Source organism: Papilio polytes, unplaced genomic scaffold (assembly GCF_000836215.1).
Source record: "Papilio polytes unplaced genomic scaffold, Ppol_1.0 DF822067.1, whole genome shotgun sequence".
Classification (NCBI taxonomy): domain Eukaryota; kingdom Metazoa; phylum Arthropoda; class Insecta; order Lepidoptera; family Papilionidae; genus Papilio; species Papilio polytes.
The window spans coordinates 7,690,371-7,704,820 of NW_013527137.1; the positions used below are offsets into that span (position 1 = coordinate 7,690,371).

Sequence of the window (14,450 nt, forward strand, 5' to 3'; positions counted from 1 at the left end):
TTTTATCTTTGCTACAAAATGCTCTAACGGTTGCAAATCAAATAATAACTATCATTGCTACACCGTAGCTTATTCGCTGAAACTATTTCTAAAATAAACATCTGTTAAGATATATAAATGTCAGACTATGAACGTTAAGTTACATCCGGTCAAAGACATGGGGCGACTGACTACACTCGCAGTATTTGGTAAGTTATCCATGAAGACCGATTTGACATCCATTTCCCTTATTGTTTAAGACCGAACAAGCTGTCAAAAGGTTAAAGTAATTCCAAGTTTCATACGAATTGTGGTTTTGTTTCCTAGCTTTAATAGCGTCGACTGCGGCGGCGCCGGCGCCTCAGTTCCTGGAATACTTCCTGCCGAACCCTTTCGTGCCGAGTCCCGAGCCATGCTACGAGCCGTGTTACACGCCGTGTGAGCCGGAGCCAACGCCCTGCATCGAGGCCATTCCGCCCTGCCCCTGTCCAGAACCGATCCCCGAGTGCATCCCGCCGTGCCCTGAGCCTATCATACCACCTTGCCCCTTGCCGTGTCCCCCGCAACCCTGGGATCGCTCCTCACCACCGAGTAAGTACAAACAATACATTGTATTTCCAACTTTAACAAAAATGTAATCTTCAATATTTTCCAGCTCCTGGTGGCAATGGGCCGATCGGCGTGACCATACCGAAATCGAATATCGGCGATAAGCTACGTGCGGCAGGCTTCCAGGCAGTTCCGGTACCGGGCGGTACATTTTACATCCAGCATTTACCCCCTTCAACGATCCAGCCGCCATCGATTATAGTGCGACCGAACCCGCTTAGTCCAATCACGCCGCCCTACATCGTGGTGCAACCGCCGCAGCAGCCGCCGATCGTGCCCCCACAAATCGTCGTGAGACCGGAACCGCTACCACCGATAACGCCGCCACCGATCGTTGTGCACCCACCTCGACCGTGCCCCATCCAGCCTGAGACAATAGTAGTACGTCCCCCACGACCAGGGCCTATCCAGCCCCCAGCGGTCACAGTGACACAGCCCCAGCCGTCTCCTATCAATCTGCCGCCTATCATAGTGCGTCAACCCACACAGCCGACAATACAACTACCAACGATTTCTATCCCCACGTCAGCAATTCTCAGCAGCCCTCCCTGCGCCCCCTGTGCCCCCGCGCCCTGCATCCCGGAGCCCTGCCCTCCTTGTCCGGGACCCTGCCCATACTGCATCAGTGGTTAATTTTCATTAATCGTTCTGTCTACATATTTACATAAGTACAAACACATGAAATAGCATATAACATACAGTTTAAGAAACTGTATTTATCTGCTTATTATGTAAATATGTACCAGCACGTTTCGTAGGATCTCTTACACGACTTTCAGCAAGTTAAAGGATTTGATTGTTTTAAATGGCCGCACGATATTTCGACTGTATTTGAATGTTTGCAAACGCTAGCTTAATATTGTAAAATATTCTATTTACTGTATGTATTTCTTTAATAAATATATGTTATTATAAGTAGTTATATTTTATTCAACCTGGTCTGCTAGAGATATGATAAACATAAAAAATAAATGAAGAATAAAAAAGATAGAGTCCAATTGAAATATTTTTCGTTGGGGAAGTTGGTTAAAACATTTTTTCCTTGCAAAAGTAATTTGCATAAAAATAAAATGCTTTTTTTTCTTAAAGTTTTAAAAATCTATATTGCATAGCTTTCTAAGCTTAGATATGTGACGTTAGTAAATATTTCACGGCGGGACACGCCCATCCAATATGCCTTTAAAATCTTTTAAAAAGATTCAAGATTATTTGGGAGAACATGTTCGTAGCGCCATCGACAGTATTTGTTGATTTATTTTACAGCCGGCAGGGGCGCTGCACAAAACACTATTGTCGATGACATTATAACGTTTTTTGGAACATTCACAATAAGCCCTCAAATAACTTTATTAAAATCGTTTTCTGACGTTAAAAGAGGAATTGTTTCTATCAATCAAACTCTTTTTAACTTAGAAATGAAACAAAAATCAAAGGACAGGAGAAACATTTTTTAGCTACGTTTAGTTTAGATGGATCTTGATGAAATTTAGCAAAAATGAAGACTATAATCTGGACGAACACTTGGGCTAATTAAGTACTAGCTTTTTTTTATTATACCACTCGGACGGTGTCACGGTCAAAAGATGTTATTTAAGAAATCTGTTGAATATCTGAAAATTTCATGCTATTAAGTAGATACGAATTATAAATAAACCTCAAATTGAAATAGTTACATTGTTCTGTAACGAAATAAGATTGGATGAAGTTAAGAAAATCCATATGAACGCGTCTAGGTTCAACTAATATTATAAAGAGGAAAGATTTGTATTTTTGTATGTAGTTATTGAAATAACTCAAAAACTTCTGAGCCGATTTTCACAACCCTTTCATAAATACAAATTATAGAATCTGAAACGTTTTAATTATAGAATTTGTCAAGACTCGAACGTGAAATATAAATCAGTAAATAGATGCATGGTTTTTCAAATCTCATAAATTTTGTCGATGACGTTATGAATTTTTTTCTCAAACTTTCTTGTTGGACCGTAACCTCAAAATGCCCAATTACCATACAAAGTGATTGGCTAAAGAAGTATAGGGTCATATCGTTAGACCCCAACAATTTACAATAAATTAAAGATCTCTAAATTATAAGATGGTCGAGAGACCTTGAAGAGATAAATTGAGAAATTTGAGAGTATTTAGGTGAAATTTTTGCGACACGAATTTTATACATCAATAATTAGACAAATTATAACTTTTTTGCCTTTGTTTACATTTAATTCGTTTGGTAAAGCTTAATTAATTTTACATGCGTAAAACCAAAACATAAAAAGCCGCAACGAATTGTTTTATCAATGTTTCACTTTTTTTTATTTGGACATAATTTATCTGTTGCTTATATTTGATTTGCATTTTCTTAAAAATATTTTAAAAGTAAATCATAAACCGTTGTAAACGTTGAAAAATACGAAATATTTCATAAACATCTAAGCATATTTGAAATTTATTCCAACGAAATAAGTTACATTTTACATTGGAATGTTATATTTATATTTTGGGGCAAAAATAACATTTTCTTGTATAAAAGTTGCCAAGAATTTTTTGAAACACCAGACGACCGCAAGATGGCGCTGGGCTCCACAATTTGGTTACTTGGTAAGGATTTTTTGATTATTTTAAGAGTCTTATTTTACTACCCACTCCATCAATAACCAAAGCCAAAATACTTGTAAGAAATAGTTTAAAACACAAATTATTCGTTATGGTTGTCTATTGATTGTTTTCCAGCTCTTCTGCTCAGCACGGCGAACTGCCAACCGATACCAGACCCCGAGCCCCAGTACCCCTGCGCAGACTACCAGCCCTGCGAGACCTGGGAGCCTCCACCCTGTGAACCCTGTCCCCCACCATGTCCTCCACCATGCCCTCCGCCCTGTCCACCACCCTGTCCACCGCCCTGTCCCCCACCTAACCCGCTGCCCTGTGCCGAGGATGAGGTTGTGCAGATTGGACCATGCAACCCTTGCGAGCGGCCGATCAACTATTTGTATGGACAGGCACCCCCTGGTAAGTGTGCATACGAAGAACCACTCCGGACCACCTCAAGATAGATTGACGATAAATGGATTGGTAAAGTAGAAATTAGTAAAATCTTGTAGCACTACAAAACTAATTCTTTCAGGATCAATCATTATCAGACCTGGCCAGGTTCGTTTTAGGCAGCAGCAACCGATCACAGTGAAGCCTGGGCCCATCCAACTACCACCACCGGCCGTGGTATGGGTCAAGCCGGCGGCAGTTCAACCCGACACGCCAGCGCCCATCAACGTACGCCCCCCGCCAGTTCAGCCGCCCACGCCTGCGCCGATCACTGTCAGGCCCAAACCCGTAACGCCACCCAGACCACAGCCCGTTGTCGTCAGACCAGCACCGGTACCAGTACCAAAACCAGCGCCCATTAAGGTTTGTTCAAGTCATACAGGGCATTAATGAGACCAAAATAGAGCTATGTCTTGTAATAGTTTAAAAAATTGCTTTTGTTAATTACAGGTACAACCACCACCAGTACAGCCACCGGCACCTGAATTATTAGTTGTAAAGCCTCCTAGGATCAGCGTACCGGGACTGCCCGTCGTCTGCTTCCAGCCCAACCCTTCATCTTCCTTCAGGACGTCAGGCAGCGCGCTCATATCTCTCTACCAGTCGCGACAGCCGTGCCCCGAACCCATTCCACCGTGTCCTCCAGTACCAATACCGCCGTGTCCCCCCGGACCAATTCCACCCTGTCCCCCTATACCAATAAATCCGTGCCCAATACCCATACCACAATGCCCACAACCGTGCCCCATACCAATTTGCGCGTAACTAAATACGATGATATCTTCATATATTTGGGTTTATAATTTATTATTAGTATGTTTATAAAATTACAATTTAAGCTAAGTTTGCAAAATGTATGAAAGCGGTCGAAATAAAGTGTGTATATATTTACTATTGCAAAACAATAATTTGTTTTTCTTTATAATAACGAAACACACTCAAAAGGGATAAAATTTAACCAGGTCTTGAAGGTTGGGGTCAAAGAAAGTCTCGTATTCAAATAGATATATTTTATTTGGCCAAAAATAAATTGATTAAGTACAAGTTTTTGAATTTAAACATTTTTTTTTCTTCTAACAAGCAAGTTTTAAATAAAATATGTATTGGGTTGAAGTAACGTATGGTAGAGCGGTTACAAAATGTAAATAAACCTGCTAGTTTGGTGTTTTTTATTTGCTCATGATTCTAAAAAGTCAATTCTATAAGATTACATAGAAATTGCTATGAAGTGATTATATTGAGATTCCGCGTTGTTTTGTAGTTTATGACTTTGTAATGCCAAGGGTCGCTGTTCACCCAAATTTACGAGCATGTTGGTATTATCGCTCGATGTATGGTAGGAAGAGTGGCTGTTTATAAAAAAGGAACTCCCGCCGCTCCCAGGCCAACGCCCAGTCCATTCAATGGCAGACCTCCAATAGGCAAACCACCTAGAGGCAAGCCTCCCAGAGGTAGGCCTCCTAGAGGCAAGCCTCCGAGAGGAAGTCCGCCTAAAGGCAAGCCTCCGAGAGGCATGCCACAGGGACTTAAACCAATATTAGGTGTACTTTCACAAACAGTAGAAGTTCCTAAACCGTTGATCATCGGTAAACCAGTATAAGGATAGCCTAGTGCACCGTAATTTAAAAGATTAGGTACATTTTCGCATACAGTTGTAGAAGCGATATTTGGTACACCGCAAGGCATACCCAAAGGCAGACCGATCGGGTAATTACCCCACTGGTTTAGTAAGTTGAGTCCTCCCAGTCCTCCCAGTCCTCCGAGCCCGATGTTGGGTGTGCTTTCGCAGACGGTGGCGGAACCAATGCCGGGGTAAGGCAGGCCGTAGGGGCAGCCGAGGCCGCTGTAGAGGGGAACTCCACAGCCGTAGTAAGGGTAGAGATTGGGTGCAGATTCACACACGGTGGTGGCGCCACCTAGGGGCACGTTCTGCGCAGACTCACACACCGTCGTCTGCCCCAGCGGATTGCAATGCGCCGAGCACACCAACGCTGGAAGAAAGATAAAATTTACAATTCTATTATTCTAAGTTACAGTTAAAAATGAATTATTATTACTTAAGTTTATTTTCTTTAAGTAACTTAATTGAAAATTCTAAAAAGTGAAACTTGAGTTTTTTTCAGTAACTTCATTACGTAAGCTTCCGTGAAAGTTAAACGTCAAATATCCAGTAATGATGTAAGCTGATAAGAAATATCAGGGGAACTTACAATTAAAAGAAATGATTTAAAAATAATGATGCTCCTAAAACACAGTTATTACTAGCTTAGGAGAAAAGGGTCCCACTAACTGTACTAAACTGTCTTAGATCAATAAAGAATTGTTATTTTTTATTTATTTATTTGTAATCAAAGACAACTTACCAACGAACAATACACAAGTGGAGGTATTCATATTTGGTTTGACTTCTGACTGTCTGTACCACATTCATTTATGGCCCGCTATATATATGAAAAATATTAATTTCATTGTATACATTTTTGACATTAACACGGTTCATGGATTTCATGAATTAATCAAAAAATCTCTTATCTTTTTAATTAAACTAGAATGTTTAAAATCTTACGAAAGTTTTGATTTGTAAAATGGACGACATAAGAACAAACGGCTGTTGCAACGAGTTACGGTTAATAGGATTGATATTGTTTATAATAATCTACTAAGAATATCGTATAACGCATTTCCCCGCTTTAAAAAAAAGGGATATCGTATGAATAAATTCCCCATCGTCATAAGGATTTAGGTTTCTTTCGAATATCATCGGTAATAAATTCTGTCAGCTGTATCTTGTTTTGGATTAAAGCAATGAATCCTACGCAATTAGTTCTATTCAGATGTTTTTCTTGGGAAAATTCCCTGAAAGTCACGGTTATTATAATCGATTACATTTTATGTCAATATTAACGCATGTTAAGTTTTCGTGCGTTCTTAGAATTTTGTATAGCGTATCGTCAATTGTTACAAAACAAATGAACAACCAAATCATAATTCTTTCAAACCTAAACTTAACATATTAGTCAAGTCTATTTTGGATGAAAATACATACAGAAAACTGCTTACATTCGGACACACGTAGCCAGAGGACTTATTTACACTGAATTGGTTATTAATTAAGATTCGTTAAGTTTATTTTTTTAAGTCGCTGTAAATTTAGACACTCAAGAAACCAGGACTTGGTAATACAATAGTGTTTTTGATTAACGATCTTCATTTAAATTCATTAATTATTATCACAGGTTTTGGTTTATTTAAATTTAAATGGTCAATTGAGCAACTTTTTAATTGATGAATGTTATTTTTAAAGATGCCAAAAATATAGAAAAAAGAAAGAAACCGGAGAATTAGAGAACTAAAATATCGGGAAAACAATATGAATTTCTTTACTTCAGCGTTGCTTTTGATTGTTGGTAAGATTTTATTTATTCTATCAGTTGCTTTTAATTATTTTTATTCCTAATGTTTTACACTTACGCACGATTATGGCGCCATCTATATAACATTATCTAAACAGGCACGATGTACACGGCTGTGTGTGCCAACGGCCAGGTCTTCCTCGCTCCCGCAGGACGTTACCTCTGTCCGCAGGGTGGAGTAACTCGCTTCCAAAACCCATCACCTTATCCAATGAACGTTCTTGTCGCGTTGGAGAAATTAACTCCTGGCAATAGCGGCAATGGTACGTATTTAAAATCACTACATAGTTACATTCGGTACTTAACCCACTCAGAGTTTAAAATTGTCTTCCTAAAAAACAGTTTACGACTTTGAGATCGACAGAATATTTGAATTTGGTTGATATTTAAAAGAGAGGAGATAAGTTTTCTTTCCAGTAATGAACAGAAATAGCTACAATTCTTGGGTCAAGATATAGTAGTTTTTTTGTTATAAAAATAATACCTAATATTTCGTTCAACCATTCCAACTAAGCTCTAGGTTTGCGCTAGGATATGGTTCACGACAATAGTCGAATGGCGGGATTCGAACCCTCGACCGCAAGATCGGTAGTCCGTGCCCCAAACTATTGGCGCTTAAAGTTACTTATAATTATGTGATTAATTTACAATATACAGTCGCCCCTGCTGAGTCAACCCCTCCGCAGCCGCGCTGCCGGCCTGACGCTAGCCGCGTCTTCACCAAGCTGTTCAGCATACCTGGTGCCATCGCTGACTCCTTTCTCAGCGGAGAAATCATTATTTAAACATCAATAAATTTTGTTTAAACATTAACTGCCATTGTACTTCAAATTTAACTTCTGTATCTGAGAGTAACTGTTCTGTAATCGAGACGATTCTAGATAATTCTATAGCTTGCTGATTTATACAAAAGAAACAATTGTTTTCTCATCGTTGTATATTAACATAGACTAACATTTTATAAGTAATATTTTGAGTTAAAACTTTCTAATTTCGGTAGGTCGTTAAGTCCCACTTAGTGTCCAATTATTTTGTTTTAGTTCGACGTGTTTTTACTTTCCTGATAAAGCATTTTTAAAAGCACTAGCGCCGGCTTGTAACGCGTCTAGGAACCTCGGAGCTTCCGTAGTAAGGGTTTTGGTAAACTCCTCGAAGTTCTTATGCTGTTGTGTGGCCAGTTTAGTGAGACCTTCTTTGAACGTGTCTATGTTAATGTTGTTAGGGTCCGTCACGTCTTTGAACACGTCCCGAGCTTTCTCTTCCGTTAGTTTTACACCGTCTATAATTTTTGCTAAAAATGAAATAAGTATAAGTGGATGCTAGCGATTATTCCCAACGGCCACCCCGCTCTGTCCCCATGTGAGAATAAAAAGTTACATCCGTCCCACCTTGTAAGCCCACTATCACCAATCAGGTGAAAGATGGAACCGCTATGAAATAAAATAAGTTCCAACGGTCCTCTCGTCGCAATAAATGGGACGGATGAAACTTTTTATTCTCATCTGTTCCCACGTGGGGACAGAACGGAGTGACGGTTGGGGATAATCCGATGCAAGTAGTAATTTTTTTTAGCTTAGCTATTTAGTTTCGAGCGTTGGTAGAGGGGTAGTTAAGCACTGAACTTGTAATATACAACAGATCTTGGGTCAAATCCATTCACAGAATTTAACAAATGGATTGTCGAATTTTAAATGTACCCGCGGTTATATGTTTACTAAGGCTCAGCTACCCATAGAGTAGGGCACCGGGCACCTTAATAATGTCGTTATCGACGATTTTATCAAAGACTAGCTTTCGCCCAAGACTCCGTTCACGTGGAATTAAAAAGAAAGTGCCTATGTGTTCTTACAGACTATCCTCTACATCTATGCCATATTGCATCGAGATCCATTTGGCCGTGTAGGCTACAAACTAACAAATCCATCCATCTAAACTTTCGCATTTATAATATTGGTATGATTTGTAGTAATTACCATCTTTCATCCATTGTACGACACCGTCTATGGAATTTTTACCAGCTTTTATAAGTTTATCGAACTGCGGCTCCATTTTGTATGCGACGAACAGAGCGAATACGATAAGAATAATGGTACAAGTAAAACAGGGAATTTTGAATAATTTGTAAAACTTTTTTATAAAAATGTTAGTCGATGTTATTGTTTATTGACACTGTCATAATGACATCAAGTATATCGGTGTCATAGTTTTTTTGACTTTTTAAAGTTATTTTTGAATGAATTCCCAATCTTCGTATACTTAAAACCCGTCAGTCTATGTTAATGTCTGTAATTAATAAAATAATTGCAATACGCCATCAACCGTAATAATAAGCGACGAGATAGCGATCACCAAAGCATCAAATTAGCACAAAATGCCATGTCGTATAGCCTATCCACTTTATAGATAATTCAACTCATAATCTTTGACAATTTATAGTCTGTGGAACTTTCGTATTTTAAAATGCATTTCCTGGATTCCCTTTCTTATGAGTTATTAAATAAAAAAAATAAATTATTCGACATAATTCTTTTTTATTTCAAGATTATTTCAATACAAAAATATAATACTCTAAAATTACACAATACATATTTTAACGAGGCATTGTAATTATTTTAAGCCTAAGTTTTTATAAGGAGTAACATAACTTTGTTGATAATCTAAAGGTCTAATGCCTTTCACACTAGGCTAGTGATTTAGTCGAAAGCAAGTTTAGTAAAACGTGGACAGCAAAAATTCATATAGCTTAGCAGATTTTATAGTATTTTAACTAATAAATCACTCGGTACTCGACTAAATTCCTAGCCCAGATATAACAGTCGCCAGGCATTTCTTAAGTGTTGCCTACATTGCATTATAGTACTTTTCGAGTATTTCGAAACATTCATAAAGATTAGATATTTTTTTTTTAATTTTCTATCAGACAATTTGTAATTTACGGCAACAATATTTTTGATTTCATTTCAATAAGTAGTTCAAGAAATTTGCATTAAAAATATTATATTTGGTTTAGTATCGTGATTATTTTATTTATACACAAAAACTAATACAAAAAAAAACATACAATAAAATGTCCAAAACTCAACTAATAAAAATCCATCTCAACCTATATACAATTATACAATCGTTAAGGATGACGTCATCCAATTTATTTACAATTCAAACTAGAGTCCGACGAATATATCTGGCCCGGTGAGTCACTGTAAACGATTCAAAGGGTAGTTTTGTAAACATGCAATATCTATTAAGGCATAGAAAGAGATACAAAACAAGCAACAGAACAAAACCTGGTACTACTTTTTTACATTTTTTTTATTATAGTTTTACATATGCACCGGGTCAGATAAGTTCATCGGTCTATATTCGTTTAATTCGAGATGTTTTGACAGATGTCAAACATGGCGGCGCGCGAAACAAAATGGCGGCCCCCGTTTCTATAAAAACATCGCAGATCGCGCGAACCTGAGATGATTTTCATTCGAATATCTAACAAAGAAAGCGTTGTTGCTTTCCAAGAAAACAAAATGGCGGATTTCGTTTACTTAATACCAATACAAAGATATATTTCATATAACTTTGGTTTATTTTGTTTGTCCAAAATTTCTATCGTGGAGTTAATTTACATTTTGACATACATTTCAACGCTAAAATTGATATGTTTGGAAGCTCAAAGGAGTTTTAGGAAGCATTTAAAAACTCTCCTCAGTGTTTAGTATTTTATAACCAAACGCTAAATTAAATTACTGAGTACAAACTCATGGAATATATTGCTTTGATTTGTTTTGATTTTTTTATTACAAAATATTAAAAAGATATTTGTACACAAAAACATATAAAAGTTGTATAGAAAATAACTATAAACAAAACGAATTTATATCTATACTAAAAAAAATACAATTATACAAGAATCAATGGCGTGTCAATGGTCAATTTTAAAAGACATCAATGGTTATGTAAATATTTTTTAATTTTTCTTTTTGTTTTTATTTAATAACGACAATATAGCATCTTTACAGAATATATACTCGGTCATTACTTTAACGTTGTGCCCGATAAGTATTTTGTGACAAATTTTTTATAATAATTTAATTTTTCAACAATTTAATAATCTGTCTCTTCTTTAATCATATTGCATATTATATTTCCTAATTTGGCCATATTGTTGTAAATTATAAAACTCATTACCATATTTCAAAGCAATACAATGATTATGGCGTCCCTTGGCTCAGTTTTTAATATTCAAATTTCGTCTAGAAAAGAAGCATTTTCTCGTCCATTTAATAGTATTAAAAAAAAACTCCATTTCAATTGAGCTAATTGCTACCATCTTTGACCTTTTTCCTACTAATTAATCAGTCGTAATCATCCGTTAAGACTCGGCTGTTCTCGTGTCGGATGCTTCGGTATGAAAGAGACGGTCAGCATGTCGTCCTCTTCTTGCAACAGACATCCGTCGTTACTTTTACTTCGGTTGAATAACCTAGAGGAAATTATAGGTTAGAATATAGTTTTAAAACAATTAAACTTTGATTAAACAAAGACAGAAATGTATTAAATCAAATTTACATCGACAATAAAAAGCGATAATGTATCCGCTACCTTATACAATAACGTAATATGTAAAGCGAATATATGAAATAAATATATAAATAGCGATATTGTGTGGTTATGTATTTAAGCGAATAGAAAAGAAATCAAAATATGCACACACAGACAATCAAACAAAACAACCATATTTCCATACAAATTATTCATATCATAAATATTATTATATACATAACGAAATTAAGTATTCACAAAATATTTTATCGGCTACAAAAAACTTGAATAAAAAAAGACTAAAGTAACTCTCTAGCATGTAAAAACTCCCATAGTTAGGGCCGATTTTACCATGATCAAAGTCCTGGGCGCCTTATATCCGGGACGGTCGCCCTATCATGCCCTAACACTAGTACCCACACCATACCCTTACTTTACCATTAACCATCACATACCACCATCAAATCCCATACAAAAACACAAACAGACAAACAAACCATCCACATCACACACACAAAGTAATGCAGCTGTCAACTACACCTGTAGATCACTTCCACGTCGGCTGCTTGTCGCTGCGCCCAACAACACAAGGTTTAGTTACACTCAGAGACAGTGCTAAGATATTGTAGATCAGTGGTTCCCAAAGTTTACTTCGACTATGAGCCACCAGTCGATAATTAAGGGGTGCAGGTACTATTAAAATATCCTATTCGAAGTAGTTTTTATAGGGTGGTGACCATTGCAACGCTCATGTCCCTCGATGATTTTTTTAATTATATTTATGGACCCCAAGGGGTCTGAACTTTGGGAATCACTGGTTGGAAAACAACATCTACAATGCGACGTAATACCAGTCTTTGTATTTGTCCAAAGTCGAATTGTATCGTATAATATCGAGTCGCTAGAGGTCGCTTTCATAAGACAACTAGTAAGCTATAGAAAATGTTCTTTTTGACAAAATGTGCATTATATTTAGTATGTAAAAGATAACGTTTAATAGCGTGAAGAAAAAATAGTTAAAAGACGTATTAAAATAAAAAATATAGGACATGTGGTTTTGAGGACATCATAATAGATGGCGTTAGTGATGATTGCAAAAAAGTGTTCAAGTGTAGTTTACGTATAAAATTCCAAAAATCGAAAATCACATCGGTACGGTGGGATTCGAACCCAAGACCTGTTGATTACTAGCCACGTGTCCAAAGTCTTTAACAGTGGTAGTGCCCGCTTTGACATCTTAGCACGAATAGGCCGGCACGCCCCCAGTAATACCACGACCACACAGAGGCGTGAAATGGAAGCAATTCCGTGTTTCGTCTGATGAGTGTGGCGCCGGAGGTCTAATTTTAGTCCCTTTCCCTTTCCATCTTTTTCTTAAGAGGAAAGGATGGGAAGGAAAAGTAGATTTGACGGTGGAGGAGACGCATAGGAAGGGGAAATGTCCTCGTTACGTGCGTCTCCTCCTCCGTCAATGAAGGGTAGGCAACGCATCTGCTATTGCGGATGTCTATGTGCAGCGGTCACTTTCCATTTCGGTGGATTCAGGTGGCCACTTGCTCTTTTGCCACCTTGTATTATAAAAAAAAAGCTCTGTGCCACCGACGGTGTCAAGTTATAACTAGATTGAAGGTAATGTAGGTACTTGGCCAGCGGCGAGGCGGCGCGCTCGCAGTGCAGGCGCTCGTCCAGGCCGCGGTGCACCGCCACCGCCTGCAGCTCCGCGCTCGCCAGCGACTGCACGTACTCCGCCGTGCGCAGCTGCTCGCCGCTAGACTTGGAGAACCTATTACAATAACAATGCCATGTTTAAACTATGATTTACACTAGATTTAGCCCGCGAATCCGTCCGCGAGGAAATAAAAAAAAGTAGACTATCCTAGAGGATGTAGACTTCTATGCCATATTTCATCGAAAACCATTTAGCAGTTTAGACTACAAACTCTAATGTCCATCGATCTAAACTTTCGCATTTATATTAAGGGCCTGTCCCACCACTGGCTGATAAAAGCTCAGTTAGCTTGAAAATGACGTCACTGTTAGGGAAAGGAACAATATCCGATATTTTCAACACATATATTACACGTTGGATTGTTATCCGACAATTTACATATTGGTGGGACAGACCTTAAGTATAATTACAATTTTAACCTCTGCCAAACTTTAAGCCACGTTAGAAAACGAAGTATTTAAAATCCGTTAATATTTAAAATACTAAACTCACAATAAAATTATAACTATATTAAAATAAATAGACATGTTATGGTTTTCTATATGAATTAAAATGTTTAAAAAATAAAAAAGTTGATAATTTACTTACGTCTTGAGTAGTAGACTGGAGCAGACCACAGACACGGAACTCATCGCCATCGCGGCCGACGCCATCCAGGGCTGCCAACATTACAATTTATTAAAAACTTCAATAAAAACAACAAAAACAAAAAAACATATATGTTATTCATTGTAGCTTTTTAATGGTAAAAATTTACCAACCAAGTAGTTTTTGAGTTATTTCAATACATACAAAGATATACAAAAAATTAAATCTTTCCTCTTTAAAATATTAGTATAGCTTGCCACTAGATGGCGCTATATTAAACTGGAAGTACTCTACCTGTAATTGTAGACCGTACAAAGCGAACGCTCCGCTCGCGAGCGGAATGCCGAGCAAGTTGTACACGCTCGCGAACACAAAGTTAAGTCGAATTCGTCGCACCGTACTGCGAGACAGCTCCAGACATGCCACCACATCTAACAGATCATTCTGGAAAAAACAAAGAAATCTATTATATGCCTCTGGAAAACATACAGCATTGCTTATGAAGATGCGTTATATACTTAGCTTGAATTTCGCGGTCATTCGCCGTTGACAGG

At 37.7% G+C, this 14,450-nt stretch overlaps 6 protein-coding genes across 9 annotated transcripts in view; 3 read left to right on the plus strand and 3 right to left on the minus strand.

The window, feature by feature from the left end:
- The first annotated feature begins 7 nt into the window (after positions 1-7).
- LOC106107081 (small proline-rich protein 2B-like) lies at positions 8-1,435 on the plus strand. The gene is made up of 2 exons (XM_013287782.1): positions 8-188; positions 307-1,435. Exons 1-2 carry the CDS (start codon positions 128-130, stop codon positions 615-617), a joined length of 372 nt encoding a protein of 123 aa, XP_013143236.1. The 5' UTR covers positions 8-127; the 3' UTR covers positions 618-1,435.
- LOC106106926 (gibberellin-regulated protein 14-like) lies at positions 647-1,221 on the plus strand. Its single transcript, XM_013287584.1, has 2 exons — positions 647-650; positions 707-1,221. Exons 1-2 carry the CDS (start codon positions 647-649, stop codon positions 1,219-1,221), a joined length of 519 nt encoding a protein of 172 aa, XP_013143038.1.
- A 1,688-nt stretch (positions 1,436-3,123) lies between the features above and the next one.
- Positions 3,124-4,420, plus strand: LOC106107100 (vegetative cell wall protein gp1-like). The gene is made up of 4 exons (XM_013287799.1): positions 3,124-3,186; positions 3,319-3,597; positions 3,713-3,993; positions 4,081-4,420. The coding sequence occupies exons 1-4, from the start codon at positions 3,156-3,158 to the stop codon at positions 4,393-4,395; spliced, it is 906 nt and encodes a 301-aa protein (XP_013143253.1). The 5' UTR covers positions 3,124-3,155; the 3' UTR covers positions 4,396-4,420.
- A 563-nt stretch (positions 4,421-4,983) lies between these two features.
- On the minus strand, positions 4,984-6,084 carry LOC106106927 (elastin-like). Its single transcript, XM_013287585.1, has 2 exons — positions 5,994-6,084; positions 4,984-5,621 (listed from the first exon to the last, which is right to left on the minus strand). Exons 1-2 carry the CDS (start codon positions 6,055-6,057, stop codon positions 4,984-4,986), a joined length of 702 nt encoding a protein of 233 aa, XP_013143039.1. The 5' UTR covers positions 6,058-6,084.
- Positions 6,085-7,960: 1,876 nt separating this feature from the next.
- Positions 7,961-9,216, minus strand: LOC106107101. Its single transcript, XM_013287800.1, has 2 exons — positions 9,017-9,216; positions 7,961-8,334 (listed from the first exon to the last, which is right to left on the minus strand). The coding sequence occupies exons 1-2, from the start codon at positions 9,090-9,092 to the stop codon at positions 8,096-8,098; spliced, it is 315 nt and encodes a 104-aa protein (XP_013143254.1). The 5' UTR covers positions 9,093-9,216; the 3' UTR covers positions 7,961-8,095.
- A 1,145-nt stretch (positions 9,217-10,361) lies between these two features.
- Positions 10,362-14,450, minus strand: part of LOC106107277 (copper-transporting ATPase 1) — a 42,848-nt gene continuing 38,759 nt past the window's right edge. For 3 of the 4 annotated variants that reach the window (XM_013288066.1, XM_013288064.1, XM_013288067.1), the window contains 4 exons: positions 14,191-14,340; positions 13,897-13,967; positions 13,222-13,362; positions 11,403-11,520 (listed from right to left, as the gene is read on the minus strand). In XM_013288066.1, the coding sequence (XP_013143520.1) occupies positions 11,403-11,520; positions 13,222-13,362; positions 13,897-13,967; positions 14,191-14,340 (480 nt within the window). Of the gene's footprint in view, positions 11,521-13,221; positions 13,363-13,896; positions 13,968-14,190; positions 14,341-14,450 lie in introns of all 4 variants that reach the window. The other variant, XM_013288065.1, reaches the window with a different exon arrangement.